Source organism: Nicotiana tomentosiformis, chromosome 5 (assembly GCF_000390325.3).
Source record: "Nicotiana tomentosiformis chromosome 5, ASM39032v3, whole genome shotgun sequence".
Classification (NCBI taxonomy): domain Eukaryota; kingdom Viridiplantae; phylum Streptophyta; class Magnoliopsida; order Solanales; family Solanaceae; genus Nicotiana; species Nicotiana tomentosiformis.
The window spans coordinates 17,319,952-17,336,619 of record NC_090816.1 but is presented as its reverse complement, the minus strand read 5'-3'; the positions used below and the strand labels follow the sequence as shown (position 1 = coordinate 17,336,619).

The 16,668-nt window shown below is 34.4% G+C and overlaps 3 protein-coding genes across 4 annotated transcripts; 1 reads left to right on the top strand and 2 right to left on the bottom strand.

Annotated features, from left to right (window-relative positions):
- Window positions 1–5,000: 5,000 nt before the first annotated feature.
- On the bottom strand, window positions 5,001–6,513 carry LOC104087680 (protein RSI-1-like). The gene is made up of 3 exons (XM_009592219.4): window positions 6,334–6,513; window positions 6,214–6,238; window positions 5,001–5,411 (listed from the first exon to the last, which is right to left on the bottom strand). Exons 1-3 carry the CDS (start codon window positions 6,403–6,405, stop codon window positions 5,230–5,232), a joined length of 279 nt encoding a protein of 92 aa, XP_009590514.1. The 5' UTR covers window positions 6,406–6,513; the 3' UTR covers window positions 5,001–5,229.
- Window positions 6,514–8,582: 2,069 nt separating this feature from the next.
- Window positions 8,583–11,067, bottom strand: LOC104087681 (probable transcription factor At5g28040). Its single transcript, XM_009592220.4, has 2 exons — window positions 9,433–11,067; window positions 8,583–8,921 (listed from the first exon to the last, which is right to left on the bottom strand). Exons 1-2 carry the CDS (start codon window positions 10,515–10,517, stop codon window positions 8,795–8,797), a joined length of 1,212 nt encoding a protein of 403 aa, XP_009590515.1. The 5' UTR covers window positions 10,518–11,067; the 3' UTR covers window positions 8,583–8,794.
- Window positions 11,068–11,148: 81 nt separating this feature from the next.
- Window positions 11,149–15,006, top strand: LOC104087682 (pentatricopeptide repeat-containing protein At1g66345, mitochondrial). Of its 2 annotated transcripts, none has more exons than XM_009592223.4 (3): window positions 11,149–12,951; window positions 13,572–13,642; window positions 14,222–15,006. In XM_009592223.4, the coding sequence occupies exon 1, from the start codon at window positions 11,325–11,327 to the stop codon at window positions 12,948–12,950; it is 1,626 nt and encodes a 541-aa protein (XP_009590518.1). In that variant the 5' UTR covers window positions 11,149–11,324; the 3' UTR covers window position 12,951; window positions 13,572–13,642; window positions 14,222–15,006. The 2 variants fall into 2 exon arrangements, with proteins under 2 accessions (XP_009590518.1, XP_009590517.1); XM_009592222.4 differs by having other exon boundaries at window positions 14,216–15,006.
- Window positions 15,007–16,668: the final 1,662 nt, after the last annotated feature.

Below are 16,668 nucleotides of genomic sequence, written 5' to 3'. Positions count from 1 at the left end.
AGCAACTCCTTGAAACCTTTTACAGATTTCATCAGTGAATTCATTCTATTTAACTGTGCCCTTTCTAATATGATAGGAGAAAAATCAAGACTCAGCCTTACCTGTCAAATGAAGAACTGCAATCTCTAGCTTTTCATCCTGGTCGTGGATCTGGTTATAGTGGAAATACCTTTCTCCTTTCCTCAACCATGAGCAAGGGTCGACTCCATCGAAGAAGGGGAACTCAAACCTTGCATGATGATTGCTCCGCTGGTTCCTGTTCACCTTATAATGATCTCCTCTATATGACCTACCCCCTGAGACATCTAGCTGAAAATTGTCTCTGGGCCCACTTCCCAGAAGGATTCCTTCTTGAGTGGGAAGGGTGCGCTCTATTAGAAAGTCTAATTTCTTACCCAGCTCATCCATCTTTGAATTATTTGACTCTATGTAATTTTGCAGTTGAGAGTCTAATTTCTTAATCAAATCTTCAGTAGTTTTTTATCGTGTTTCTGTAATCATCATTTTGGGCCAGATCGATGCCCTGATACCAAGTTGTAATATACTTGAAGTAAAGAAGATTGAATGACACAAAATTGGAAGGATTTATTATTGAATATGGAAATTGTTACAAATTCTGACTTTAGCTATAAATGTAGAATCGTAACACTAAACTTCACAAGCCCACTCTAATCTACTTCCATGGCAGATTGTACCTGAAAGAGAATAGAGAGTGTAAGAGATAAGAGAAGAGAGAATCGAAGAGAGAAAAGAGGAAGTTGGAAATACCCGATCATAACTGCCCAGCTAGTTGCCCTTAACGGTATTTAGTTAGAGTGTTGAATAATCATGGCCTTTGATATTTATTAATCTGCCTTGAATCTCCACCGTCCGATTTATTATGTTAATCTCCAGTTGTAACCCTTTATTCCCTAATAAGTTGCCATATGTCCTTTTCTACTAATAATAATATCAGATGCCTCATTTGTAATGCCATTTTCCTAATTCATCTACTTTCCTTCTCAAACCTACCCCAAACCCTTATTCATTACACAAACTTATTTAAAAAGACATTGTTGATATAGTTTGCTACTACTTGTGTAGCTTGTTTTTTAGTGTTTCTTACTCTACTCTATTGGGTAATTTTAGAGGGTCTTTATTGATGTTTCCTTGACAGGATTGAACCTTTCTATTCCTCTTCTTTGATAGCTTTGCAGAGGAGAAAGACTGATCTTCTTATCCCCTTACATGTCTTTGACTTCAGTCGGGCATTTCCTTTAGAAATCGATCCGACCAGTCCCGATAAGTCATAAATGACGGACAATTTTATATATTTCTGCCAAATCCTTCTATTATTAAGTATGGATGGTACCATTTTGATGTGTTTCAATTCTTTCGAACAAGAGAGGTGGGCTACTTTATTAAGACGATGGTCGGAGTTTACAAGCTGCTTTGACAACAATCGAATAGAACTCAACGTTATGCGCTAGGTTTCAAGGTCAGATAGGTCTTTGAGCTATGATGTCATTCCTTGCGGCAACCACTGGAATATCACAGAATGATCTAAAGAGAATCATAGCTTATTCAACTGACTTGTATAAATCACATCACTTGCTCAAAATTCTGCTATACTGGTCAATCAAGGGGTGAAATTGATGAATGTAATAAAAAAAACTTTAATCTTGAAGCCCGTCCCTACCTAAAAGTGCCCCAAAGTACGAAAAATACTTGTAAGTGAACCTATTTTGTTTTATCAAATAAAACAGTTTAACTTAAAAAAATACGTACACATTTTCAGAGTAAAATTCAGTTTACCCCCTTAACCTTAAAGGATTAGGAAACAATACCGCTTTCACCTTTTGAATGGGAAAGATAAATCCCTTTTATGCAGTATTTACCGGTAAGACATTTTTTTGAATAAAAGTCTTCTCCTATTTAAAATATGTAAATAACTCCTATTTATTAGATATAAGTTGCTCATCCATTTGCATAAACATACACTCAAATAACATGCCGATTTATTAAGGTATTTTTTCTATTACCCTCAACATGATTCTTACTAAAGCATTCTCACGTTAGGATTTTTGAATGCAATGCCTCTGGATGAGCTAAAAGTAGGGTTGTCTAATGGTACGGTATTACGGGTACCCGAATCGGACCGTACCGCTTCGGTGGGTGGGCAGGGGTGAGGAATTTGGGATGAAAGGTAAGGGTAATGGTAGGGTACCCGATTTAGTACCCTTAGTACCGGTACCGTAAGTACCCTTAAGGTACCGCACCGGTACTGGACTGGTACCCAACGTTTGTTTTATTTAAATATAGCCGTTGGCAACAACCAAAATGGCTATTTTGCCTCCCTAGCCCCGCAACATCCCTCCTACCCCCTAATTTATATTTTTTAACCCCTAAGTTTGTTCAAATATACTTTAGCCCTATTTTAAAACTATAAATACCCAATTTTATTTTTTTAATTTTCATTCAAAAACTCTCATATCTCCCTAATTCTCCATCTCTCTATATCTCTAATTATAATTAACATTTATAGCACTCAATTATTTTGGTATAACTTTTCAAAAAGCGCTTTCAATGCAACACGATTTTAACTTGAAGACCACAGACACTCATTGGCAGAAGACACTTTGGAACTACCGTTTTATTCAGAGATTGGATTACAGCGGAGAGAAAATTTTTTAGTCTTCCAGAAATAATTTCAGAAGACAATGATGCATATAATGAAATACTATCAACCGGAGATGGCAGGGACGCAGACGAACAAGTGCTACCAATTCCAACTGAAGAGCCATGAAAAGTTTTTGAAAAACTACGTAAATCGTTCAAAAGAAATATGTAATTTTATTTTTATAAGTGTTCAAAATATACAACTTGTATTAGAAATCTAATGTTTACATTGAATAAAATAAAATAAAATAAAAGGCACTTCACAGCCTTGAATATTTTTCATCCATTAAAGGTTGTTTGTATTTAAATATAATTTTTTTAATTTTTAATTTAAAATTACTCTTAAGTACCCCTAAAGTACCGGTATCGCACCCTTAAGTATCGCACCCTTAGGACCAGTAGGGGCACTGGTAGGGTACCCAAAAAAATAGCCTTAACCCATACCCTTAAATACCGTTAAGAAAAATACTCTTAAGAAACCCTCCTCTTACTCTTACCCTCCCCGTACCCTTAACCCTTAATGTCCCAGTACCCATGGACGGCTCTAAGGCTTTGGGCAGTGAGGCCATTGCCTTAATTTATTATAAATTCTTCTTCTTCTTCTTCTTCTTCTTCTTCTTCTTTTTCTTCTTCTTCTTCTTCTTCTTCTTCTTCTTATTATTATTATTATTATTATTATTATTATTATTATTATTATTATTATTATTATTACTATATACTATATAATTTATATAAATAATTAGCATAAAGAAACGTATTATAATATATTTTTTATTACTTGATTGAGGTTATTTTATACCAATAAATTTATAAATTATAATAATTTTCTTCCCTCATTAATTAATATATTTTCTTAACACGCCAATTTTAATTATTTTCTTTTTATATATGAATTAAGTTATATGTATCGACATTATAATAAATTTTTTTTACAATGTTCTCTGAAATTGCATGAACACAAAAGGATGCATGCATCGATTTGTTTTTATGTGTAATTCGATATATTATATTAGGTTATTTATAATTTATTTTGGATATTCACCAATAAGTGCTACTTAATAAAATGAACTACAATTATCGTTTAAATTGATCAAAAGGAGTAAATATTTTTGACACCGTTAATGCTCAAAATTTAAGCTATTACATTATATACGTTTATTTCTTTTTCTTGTTTGTGATGATAGTCAAGTCGAATTTTTCACTTAGAGTTCTGGGCCTCAACATCCGATAATCTACCACTTTATTTTTTGTGATATTATTTTATATTTTTTTCGAAATTTGCTTTTTTCGTCTTAAATGATTAATTTGTTATTTAAAAAGTAAATTTTATTGTTAGTGTAAATATTTTATAAAATAAATTTAAGGGATTCCCAATATGATTTCGCCTTAGGCCACGAGATCAGTGGAGCCGCCCCTACCAGTACCCTCCCCTTAGACAGCCATAGCTAAACGTAGCCACATTGCCATTTGATGGTCGCTAATGAGGACTTTAGTACTATACCCGCAACAAAAATTACTTTGCAACAGAATAAATGTAGCCATCGTCCGAAATTTAAAAGAAGCTATCTTTGATTTTAACAGACACATACATTTTGCTGAATAATACTAGTTAGACTTGGACAACTAGTCGTGTTGTATCTCGTAAATGGAGAGAAAGTTTTGATTTTACAGAAGTAAAATTGAAACTAGCTGTGCAGCCTCCTCTTCCCAACAACCGTGAACTAGTAGTTTATGTTTTTGTTTGTAGAGTTTAAGGGGGAAAAAAAGAAAAATAAAATTACAGCAATACTTTTTCCTTGAATTAAAATTCTAATACTCACCGGAAAATGTTCTTAAAGGAGGTTTACTTTCCCGTTCAAAAGGTGAGGGGATATTGTTTTTCAACCCTTAAAGGTTAAGGGGATAAACTGGATTTTATTCTTGAATCTAAAATGAAAAACTTATCATGATTAAGTAATAAAAGATTATTGACAAAACACTGAAATACATGCCGTACATTAATTGGTTTAATGCAAATACAACTGTAAATTTTTCCCGTCAAAGCATTTCCTCAAAATCTTATTCAGTATGGTTGTGTTTCTACCACTAGTCCTAACATCAGTTACTTATTATTAAGAAACAATTTAATTTTAAATTTCTCATTTTATTCTTAATAACTTTAAATTTCTTATTTTAAAAATAAATTATGTATATATATATATATATATATATATATATATATATATATATATATATATATATATATATATATATATATTGCAATTGAGTTATATATTGCAATCTATTTATATATTTAACTTAAAGGGCGTTCATCAAAGACAATATAAAAGGGGAGAAAAAAATTAAGCTAGAAATAAACTCACTTTCAATAAACATTCAATAAAATTGGAACATGATAATACTTCCTCATCAGTCTCTTATTTTACCATAATACTCTTCTAGCTACTAATAAAAATTCACCGAAGAGTCTCATGTAACAATAGAATAATTAAAATTGTATATAATCCTAATTAAGAATTAACTCTAACTACTAAAGAAACAAATCAAAGAAATTAAAATTGTGCAGTATGTCTAAGGACATTTAGGACCTCCTTCCTTAGTCTTCCAATTGTTGTAGCAAGGACATGTTTCTTTGTTGCCATGAGTTCCAGGAGGCACACACAAGCACTTTGCACAGCATTTTTTACAGAAAAATAAGCATGGCTTTTTGTGTGACGTTGCTGAACATCGGTATTTACATTTCGGTTCGCAATCTGTTATAACATAATGTAATATTAAAGTTACATAACTATATTATCACTTTCTATCTATCAGTGGCGGAGCCAAAAAAATTTTCAAGAGAATTCGAAATATTAAAAATTAAATACACGAACAAGCCAAGGGAATTCAACATCTATTATTTACGCATAAAATAATATATACAGTTATTTTTTTGGCAAATCGTATGAGCCCCTTCCGTCACCCTAGCTCCTCCCTTGCTATCTACCGTTTATATTATTTGTCTTCTAAGGTTTTCCCTGATTTAATACCAAAAGAACTAGTCTAAATTATCCGTTATCTCACCTTACAAGTCTTATTTAAGTAATACTTCATTAATTAGAACAATAAGGATATATCTAGAGAAAAATAATAACATTTTTGTTTTTTTACAACAAAAATTACATACAAATTTAATTTGACTTCCTTCTCACAATGTATGTGCGTATTTGTTTTTTTTTTACCATGTAATTTACTTGTATAAAAGTGAAACAGCTTAAGTTGAAGCCCCTTCTTATAATGTAGCTACGCCAGCGGATGCAATTACTACCTTTAATTTATTTTTTTTCCTCCTCGATGTTCGAGATATCCGTATAATCCGGATTCGCGCCGAAAAGCACTAGTTTTAAGACAGTTTTACACAAATTGTCACAAACAGACGACAAAAAGAAGAACAAAATGGAAATCTACAAATCAAAAAGTTTAAAAAGTGGCTATTCCCCGAGGAGGAAAAGAACCCTTTCTTAATTAGAATAACAGTAAAGCTAAAGAAAAAGAAGAAATAAGGAAACTATATACCTTCAGGACGAAGTTTCTTATAACCCTGCTCAAATGAAGAAGGAAAACAAGTTTTATATTAACACGGTGTTAATCAAGATCCTAAATTGATTAATTTTAATAATTACCAATATTGTTTACCTCAACCACATTGGAGAAAGTGATCAACACCAAGAACATTGACAAAAACAACAACCTAGCATTGTAAGCCATCTCTTCAAAGGATTGACTATATTGCAGTGTATAAAACAGAAGATCTAAGAAGGAAAGAGGAGATATGGTGAAGTGGAAAGAATAAACTGTGTATATTTATAGGGGGGTTTTCTAGGGACGAAAAAAGAGAAAATATTGGAGATATTTGGGGCCAATTGGTAAGAAAAGTCCATCTTAGAAATCATGAAAAAGTAATAGCGGTGAGAGCGCCAGTATTTTTGGTACTTTAATTTTGTTTGGATTGATTGTGTCAACTATTTCTAGTATGTTAGTTGTGTCATTTTCATTGGATTTTGGTATAACAGTTAAAAAGCATAAAGATTGCCTTTTCCGTTACAGCTTGTTTGGAAGCTCTTATATGTCGTTTCATAATATATCGTATTGTATTATACTGCATTGTATGTTAGGATAGATAGTATAGTTTGACATCGTTTCATGATGTCACGCACAAACTATATAAAGAATAAACTTGCAACATTACTAAGAAAAATAGGATACATAGTATAATTATTAAATAAAAAAGTAGAGTAAAGGATAAAATATAATTATTTAATAATAAGGAAGGGCAAGATAAGAGAAAAATATAAGGTAATGACACCATTACACCAAATCTGTCATTCCATAAAGTGACACTTTTTATCATTGCGTAACGACGGGTTTAACGATACGATACAATAAAATTTAAGTAACAATCAAAACAAATATTGGATTTAAAGTAACAATACGATACAATACAATATGTAACAACCATCCAAACAAGATGTTACTTCTCATCAGTGTTTTAAAAGGCATTTTCGGGGCGAGTCCTAGGGCGAGGCGCACCAAAAATGCCCCGAGATGATGGTGTGAGGCGAAAGTCTCAAGAGGCTTTCGCCCAGCAATTCGGGGCGTACGCCCTGGCGTTTGAGGCGCGTTTTTGTAGTGAGGCGTAAGCCCCAGAGACTTTTTCAAATTAAAATAAATTTTGTTGAATAAGCCCTTCATATAATACCCAAATTCTCAAAAGTTTTGAAATGTATTAAATTTAAAACTCAAGACCTTTTTTATTGATTGAAGCCCTAATTTATGGTCTTTCCCAATTCTTTATTTTGTCTGCTAGTTTGCTAATATCTCCCAAAAGCAATGAATATTCAATTTTTTTTTAACAAATACAAAGAGAACTCCGTTCTCCTTCATAGCAGCAAATTAACTTCAAAGTTCAAATTGCAGGTTAGTCATCTTTTTTGCTCCTCCACGTAGAAAACTTTATTCTTTTCGACTCAAGTTACTTAGTGCTTGTAATTAGCGTATAATAGATTGTTTTGACTAATTTTATGTGGGGATGGAGCACATCTCTATATATATATATTTCACATATTTATAGTTTTCTTCAATTTTATGCAATTTTACTTGTTTATAAACATTTACTGTAATTATATTGTTTTATAAACTATTAAAATACCCATGGGGCTTACGCCCCGTGCCTCGGGGCTTACGCCTCGCTGAGGCATAGCTTATGTAAAACGCTTCGCCTTACGCCCACGCCTTTTAAAACACCGCTTCTCATAATTTCCTAAATTCTTAAACGCGAAAATTGCAGTAGAAGTCCAACTAATTTTCAGAACTATACTTCCGCTGGACCATTTTTGGAGGAATATACCTGTTTCATGAATGAAATGAGCATAGAACAAACTGGACCGCAACCTAATCAATGCGAATTATAACGGGATACAAAATAAAAAGAAGACTAACTTCCAATAACAACCAACCTAGCCAACATCAATAACAACTGGTTACTGAAGTTTGCACACTTCATAATTCAGCCATGCTCTAAAAATGACAGTGTCCTCTGGGAAAATTGATCAAAAGTAAAGAGAAGAAAAGATTCATGTCTGTTGATGGTACCACCGGCGGTGCCCCAATAAACAGTGTACTATCCAAGATAATGTGCAGTATAAAATCGTTTCTTTCGGTTACCTGTTTACCTGGAGGTACAGGACAACTGGCCGGGACCTATATCCACCATAACCTATATTGTACAGACTCTCCAAATATGCTGCCGCACCCGTGTCAGATCCTCCAAAAGTGCACTACTTTTGAAGGATCCGACACGCATCCGGCGACATTTTTGCAGAGTCTAAGTAACATAGTCCATAACATTAGGACCTTTGCACTTCACTGCCAACGCTAAAACTACATAAACAGGGACAACTGCATATTTTTCATACACATCATAATCGTATAATAAGCATTTTTAGTCCATATTGCAACGACTGTTTCTCTGCCTAGCCTAACTAAAAGTGATCACAAAACCATTCTGTTTTCATTTTTGATAAAGAATAATACCAATGTTTTGTTCTTCCCCTAATTTACGGGTTGGCCAAACCTGGCAAGAAAACCTTCCAACAAGTTACATCTCACGTGGACAATGACTTGCTGAGAAAAAGATTTCAGGGCGTGGGTGATTCATGTCATATAGTTTGCTGCCAATGCCAACATACCAATATTTGCAAGTGATAAATGATACAATCTCTAGCCTGTACGACCAAAATGACATCATTTTAGTATGCCATCCTAGCATCCTATCAACACACACTGCACATCAACAACGAGCCCACAACTATGTTTTCAAAAGTTACAAAATTTGTGTTCCTACTATAAACAAATTAATGCAATCAATCACATGATATAAAGTAGCACAGTCACAAAACTACACCTAGACATGGTAAGTTTCTGCTTTCCATTTAAACATGTTTGTGAATTGATACCCTTCGAACTCACGTTAAAGGATTCTACGGATATCAATGGATCAAATGCAGGAATTAACCACTCACAAACCAGAAGAATACCATATATGTCAAGGAAATATCTTCTTTTGCCAAAATTTTACAAAATTTCTTGAACAAAAAGTAGTAATACTACAGTATAGGAAGAAAAAAAAAACTACTAGGGAAAATCTAAACTCATACTAAAAAAAGTTAGCAGAAAATTCCATCTACAAGTAATACATTTACTCATTAACTTTGAAGAGATTGCTCGAGCACCAACCTCAAACGACGTGCCAATACATCCAACTCTACAACTCTTTGTTCCCTCCACCTCTCCTCAAACTTGTCCAAACTTTCATCTTTCAAAAAACCACCATTCTTAGAATCTTTCAAGCACTCATCAAACACATCCATCACCACTTTTGCAGCAATTTCTCCAATACGACATCCTAACCCCACCCGTACTGGACCATCCAAACAACTACACCCGACCCGTTTATCCCCCACATCCCCGCTTTCGAATTCCACATTCACCTCACTCAACTTTCCATCTCCATCACAAAACTCACCAATTTCATCAGTGTTCTCATTATTTACCTGTCCCACTTCAACATTCTCCTTACTGACTGAAACCCCGCCATGGGTCGGGTCTTTTCCTGTTATTCGATTACTATTCCCAATGGACAAAGAATCGATATCCGTTGAGAGTTTGTCTTGGTAAGGACCTGTACCATCTTGATTCGGGTCTTGGCCCGAGCCCTTGTTCGGGTCAGGGCCTGAAACATAAGGAGTATTGGGCAAAAAGCTCCCTTGGCCCGGGCCTGTATCATATTGATTGAGACCTTTGCCCGGGCCCGGAGCAGAAGGGACGATGGGCAAAAAGCTAACTTTAACCCCAACCAAGTTGGATCTTTTAGACTTGTCAGCATTAAACGGCGACGTATTAGCAAAATCAGGGTGCCAAAGCTGTCTCGAAAGATCATACAAAGCAATATCATGTGGCGACAACAATGACATATCTAACCCTTTAGACAAACGAGAAGAAATCACCCGAAACTTCTTCCTCAGCCTACGTAATTTCTCAGAAAGTTGAGATTTCGTGTAAGGCTGCGACATGGTATTTGAAAACCGAGTATAAAAAATATTAAGATCACGAGGGAATAAGAGGGACCCGTCATCAAGAAGGCCTTGTAAAAACCGGATCTCATCCGGTTCAGTCCATATTCGATGGAATTTAAACGGTGGTGGTTTTTGTGGGTCTGAACCGGCGGAGGAGATAAATGGGTCGTCGGTTGTTTTGCGTTTGATAGGGAGCTTAGAAGCAGTGTCAGTAGGGGATTGAGAAAGGGGAAGGGTGGAGTCCATGGCTATGAAAAATGTTTAGTTTAAGAGGTTGAACAATTAATTAAGAGATTGATTTTGGATTTGATTAATTTGATTTGGTTTTTTGGTTGTGGCTTGGTTTGAGCGTTACTTTCGGTTTTGGATGAAGACTTTGTAAAAAAGGAAATAGAGATTTTGTTAATTTTAGTTACTGAATAATGTAACGAATTTTGCTTGAATATATGGTCATTAAGGATTTTCCATTATTCTCAAATAATGATTTGGACATCATTATTTGTGAATATTGAACTTTGGTTTATGGAATACTGGTAAAAATTTATTGAAAATTGTATTTGAGTAGTATTAGTTTCAAATGAAATAATATCACTCACATAATTTCCATTTTCAAGTGAAACGGCCAAAACACAATTACAACTTTCATTTTTTCCGTAGAGACTAAAAAATAAATATCTCCACATGTCCAAATGCCTTGAGAAAAAAAAATTAAACTTACTTCTAATTTCTTACTATTATAAATTTTAAAATTATTTCAGATCAAAATTTCGTTAAGGATTAAAGACAAAAATAAAGCAAAAATAAGTTTCTATCAAAAAGACGGAATAATATAATTCAAAAGTTTAACTCAATTTGCAGAATAATTGACCTTTCAGAAAAAGGAAAAAAAAATAAGTTCTACTCCTCAACTCCCCTGCCTCGTCCCCAGTGCCACACCGCCACCGCAGCCAGTCCTCCTTTCTCAGCGCCCAGCGCCACCACATACCACCGCCACTACCCATAAAGCTAGTTAGCTAGCTATTTGAGATTCAAATTCCCTCCTATGATTCAAAAATGAACTTATCACCTCGTATTATTCCCCCTATAGCTTTCCATTTACTCTCCAAAACTTCCCATCTCTTAATTCAAACTCACCACCCTACTTTTTCAACCCAAACTCTTCAAGATTCCTTCAATATAATCACCTCTATATGCAATTCCCTACGTAGAGGAGAAAATTGGGAATCCTTAACCAAAAAGTTTCAATCTTTTCACTTCACACCCTCAATTATCCAACAAGTGCTTTTAACCCTCAAAGAACCAAATGATTCCAAAAATGCCCTGAGTTTCTTCCATTGGTCATCAAGAAATTGCAATTCTCGACATGGGGTTTTTATTTATTGCATTACAATTCATATTCTTGCAAAATCCAAATTTGTGAAAGATGCAAAGGCACTGCTTGATTCTGCTTTGAAAAATGAAAATTTATTTGTTGTTCTTGATTCTTTAATTGGAAGTTATAAGTTAGTTGATTCGTGCCCGTTTGTGTTTGATTTATTTGTGCAATGTTGTGCTAAGTTGAGAATGATAGATAAGTGTTTAGATGTTTGTAAATTGTTGGATGAAAATGGGTTTATGCTTAGTGTTATTAGTTACAATACTATGCTTCATGTTGTGCAGAAATCGGAAAAGACTAGTATGGTTTGGGGTATTTATAAGTATATGATTGAAAAAAGGATATACCCGAATGAAATGACTACGGGAATTATGATTAGTGCTTTGTGTAAAGAAGGAAGGTTGCAACGATTTTTGGATGTTGTGGAGAAAAGTCATGGAAAAAGATGTCAACAACCTGGGGTTGTTGTGAATACGTGTTTGGTATATGGGATGATTGAGGACGATAGAATTGAAGACGGGTTAAGTTTGATGAAGAGAATGTTGCAAAAGAATATGATACTTGATACTATTTCGTGTTCTTTGATCGTTCTTGCAAAGGTGAAGATGAGAGATTTGGAGTCTGCTTGGGGCGTTTATGATGAAATGCTTAGGCGGGGTTTTGAAGGGAATGCACTAGTGTACGATTCGTTCATTGGGGCGTATTGTGAGGAGAAGCAGATAGATGAAGCAATTAAGCTGATGGATGAAATGGAGTGTTTGCATATGAAACCATTTGGCGAAACATTCAATCATCTGATTAAGGGTTGTTCAGAAGTGGGAAGATTAGAAGAAAGCATGAAGTTTTGTGATAAAATGTTAGCGAATGGGTTGCTTCCTAGTAGTTTGGCTTTTAACAAACTTGTCACTAAGCTTTGTGAAAATGGAAGTGCAAAGTCTGCTGATCAGCTATTGACTTCTCTGATGGATAAGGGTTTTATTCCAGATCAAAGCATCTATACTTACCTCATTGTTGGTTATGCCGACAAAGGTGACATTGAAGGAGCACTTAAGCTATATTATGAAATGCAATATAGGTCGATCTCCCCTAATGCTTCTATTTTTGATTCATTGATTATTGCTTTGTGTCAATGTGGGAGATTGAAAGAAGCGGACGAGTTTTTCTCTTTAATGATTGGTCAATCGTTGACACCAAGCATTCATGTTTACAAGAAATTGATCGCAAGCCACTTGGAGAGGGCGATGAAACAAGGGCTCATCAGCTGTACAGACAAATACGTAGAGAAATCTGACGATATACAATAGAGTAGTTTCTGATCTTTCTACTTTATTTGAAAGCAATCGAGCTGCATCAATAAGCAGATTAAAAATAAAAGTTTTCTCATAACGTTTTTCGTGATAGTATTGGTGAGCGTTGGTTGGCAAGTGGTAACATGATTTTCTACACTGTAGTTTGGTTGTTGGTATCATAATGTTTTGGATGGTATCTGAGTTATTATTTGTTTTTTTGATAAGAGGGAAACCCACAGCCGCTACACTTGGTGCGCACTTGCTAAACCTCCTCCTGTGTAATAGCCTGCAAACCACACAGGGGATTAAACCAATATGTATAATAATAACTCAGATACCAAACCCTTCGGGGTTGCCCAGCTGGTTTGGAGAGTCGAATCCCCCTCAATGCCTTCTGGATTGAACCTGTCGCACTAGGCTAGTGCGACAGGTTCAATCCAGAAGGCATTGAGGGGGATTCGACTCTCCAAACCAGCTGGGCAACCCCGAAGGGTTTGGTATCTGAGTTATTATTATACATATTGACTACTGAGAGGTGCTGATGTTTTAAGTAGAAAAAGGTGGTGAAAGGTGAGAGAATTATTTCAGTATTAACCCAACTGTTCCTTAACTCGCAGCTGTTGTTTCCCTTGATAGGGTAACAAAAAATAAGCTGGACGGCAAGGAAAACTTGAAGCAAGCTGGCAGAAAATAAACTCCTTCACTGTGTAAGCTGTCTTTACTCTCCTGTTAAAGTTATCTTATTATCTTTATATTCTTTTACTCCTAAAATAGTTAGTTAATGCATAGCATATCAATAGCCAAATTTTCTGATGAGCAGTTGATTGCATGGAAACAACATTTATTAGGGATATGCGACTCTTTGGACTAATTCTTTCCTCCCATTTATTTACTTCACTCTGAGGAAAAAAAGAGTCTGAGATTTGTAGCTCAAAGTGGCAGTGATATCAAGTAAGGTGGAAAATTGTGCTTGACCTTCATATAAACCTGATACGTTGTAGGTTTTGTCCATACTTACCAAAGTAGTAGCCAGGTTCATGCTATAATGAGGAATTTTAGTAATATGTTAAGGGGAGTATCCACTTCTGCAAATTGAATATCTTGATTCACACTCGACTAGGGAAATGAAACGTACAACTTCAGATATGACATACTGATCTTGTTCTTGTCATGCTTGACTTCATATTGTATTGCTATGTTAACTTGATGATTAATCATGAGACACAAATTGCTTCGGTTGCTGATATAATCTCCTTGGTTTTTTATTGTTTGCTTCGTAGGTTCAGAAGTTTGTTGATTTCAAGCAGAAGCAGACTATCTTTCACATAAAGCAATGGCCAGTAACATTGACTTGAGCTCTTCCAGATGTGACATTGCATTCAGGTCATTCTCTTCTTACCAATAATTTTCCTACATTTTGTATGATAATAAGTTGTTTTTCCACTTCATTTGTTGCTTCTGTATCATGAACATATTCTTTTAATAGAAAAATCACATGTCAAAGGTGCAAAAGAGAGGTGCAATTGATTTGAGTACTCTTAGATGGTTGAATCTGCATTTTCCCCTACATGGTATAAGAGAAACTAGGGAATAAAACTACATATTTGTCAATATCCTCCTCCTTTTCCTTTTCTTCTTCTTAGGGCTCGTTTGGTACGAGGGATAACTAATCCCGGGATAATTAATCATGGGATAACTTGTTTCCCAACCAAACGACCCCTTAGGGGTAATCTTTCGAGATACATATAGCATCTCCACTTGTCTATCTTTTGAGTAAAGATTCTATTATACAATGTTGAAAGGAAGAAATCTAGAGAATGGAATGTAATAATGTGTAGCAAGTACCCTTTAAGGACTAGAGTACTAGTAGTTAATTAGAAAGGGCAGTCCGATGCACAAAGTATCCGCATTCACGCAGGGTTTGGGGAAGAACTGCACCCCAAGGAGTGTGATGTAGGCAGCCTACCTAACACAAGCGTATTCCTTTTCTTTTTACTATTTTATTATGAAAAAAAATGTATACATGCAAAGCCTAAATTCTAATGCAAATTTGTTGAAACTATCAAAGCCATATTCCTTTTCTTTTTACTATTTTAATCCATTTTTAAGCGCCAAATAGCATAGCCAAAATCTGGAATGTTGAAGTGAATCCAAAAATAAGGAAAAGGTGGATTAGAGCAGCAAGTTTAAAGCAGCAGCAAATTGCCCTTGTCTTCCCTCTTCCTTTATCCCAAAAGATGAGAAGATATTTTATCGGAAACAACCTATCTACGTCATACAAGGTAGGGGTAAGGTCTGCGTATCAAAATTTTGTCATTATTGCTTATCAATCCAGGCAAAATTCAAACTCCGTTTCAAATTTGCTAATTATATCAATTTATCTCATTTGACTTTCGAGTTTAAATTATGTTTACCGAGAGTGATAGTTTTTTAATATTATTATATCAAGTTTACATACGATCCTGACATCAATTAATTCTCCCAGCAAACCTAATATAATAACTTGAAAATTAAAGTAATTAATAACCTGCTGTTATTAGTTACAACTTACATTGATAATGAATGTTAATATAATTACCATTTTCCTTGAGTCCAATAGATGCATAAACATTTAAACCAATCCCCACACTTACCACTCACAGTAAAAGTTTGTTGATAACGTCTTACACAGTAACTATAACAATTATTATCACTAAAACACCATCCATAATCATTATTACCATTAGTTACCAATTCCCAGTCGTGAGCTTCTGTCAAATCTGCGTCCAAAAACAAAGAAATTAACAAACTAAAACACCCTTTTTTTTCTACCTCAAAATTTTATTTACTTATTTATTTTATTTGCAAATATGTTTTGCCTGAGGAATTCAAAAAGTTGTAATCAGTAGTTACCAGGACAAGAAAATTACCTTTATACGCGTTTGATACGGCTGAAGTCATGTGCTTTAAAAAATAGATTTCGTGGAAAATAATTTTGTTTCCTGGAGTCTTGTGGGTGAGTGGAAAATATTTCATACTTTTGTTATACGAAACACCAGTAAATAACTTAGTCATGAAAAATATTTTCTGAAAGTCATTTTTCTTCGTATAAAACACAGGAACTCTTAATATAAAATTTTTAATATAAATATCAATCCATTTGGGTAAAGAATTTAAATTTTAGTATAAATGACAAGCACAAAACGTATACTTAAAGATCGCTTTTATTTATCTATATATGGATAATGAGGAAACTAAACGCAATTAAAGGTGTAAATTTTATGTCTTTTGTTTTGGGTACCATTTCCATTTGTGTTGGTCCACCGTTCTCGGTTCTACCTTTTAAAAGTGATAGTTGTTTTTTTGGGAAAAATTCAAAAATAGTCAGATTTACAAGTGGTAATAGAAAAATAGCCACAGTTTCAAAAGTAATCGAAATTTAGTCACTTTTCATGTAAAGATAAAAACAAAAATACTGTTCAAAATCCGAAAAATATTTCAGCACAATATACTGGAGTTCCAGTACAATATATTGGAACTCCAACATATTATACTGGAGTTATACTTGAACTACAGCATAATATAATGGAGTTTCAGTATAATATACCGATCCAGCATAATATGCTGGAAATTCATACACATGTGCTCCAATCTCCAGTATATTATGCTGGAACTTTTTGCGTGTTGGAGTTCCAGCATAATATGCTGGAAGTTCATACACATGTACATCAATCTCCAGTATATTTTGCTGGAC

Bases quoted from the DNA above. Each gene is read 5' to 3' on its own strand.
- LOC104087680 (XM_009592219.4), bottom strand. From the start codon at position 6,405: ATGGCTTACAATGCTAGGTTGTTGTTTTTGTCAATGTTCTTGGTGTTG. The intron at 6,239-6,333 runs GTAAACAATATT...TCATTTGAGCAG, and splicing joins CTTTCTCCAATGTGGTTGAG to GGTTATAAGAAACTTCGTCC. The intron at 5,412-6,213 runs GTATATAGTTTC...ATGTTATAACAG, and splicing joins TAAGAAACTTCGTCCTGAAG to ATTGCGAACCGAAATGTAAA.
- LOC104087681 (XM_009592220.4), bottom strand. From the start codon at position 10,517: ATGGACTCCACCCTTCCCCTTTCTCAATCCCCTACTGACACTGCTTCT. The intron at 8,922-9,432 runs GTTGGTGCTCGA...TTGGTCGTACAG, and splicing joins GTATTGGCACGTCGTTTGAG to GCTAGAGATTGTATCATTTA.
- LOC104087682 (XM_009592223.4), top strand. From the start codon at position 11,325: ATGAACTTATCACCTCGTATTATTCCCCCTATAGCTTTCCATTTACTC.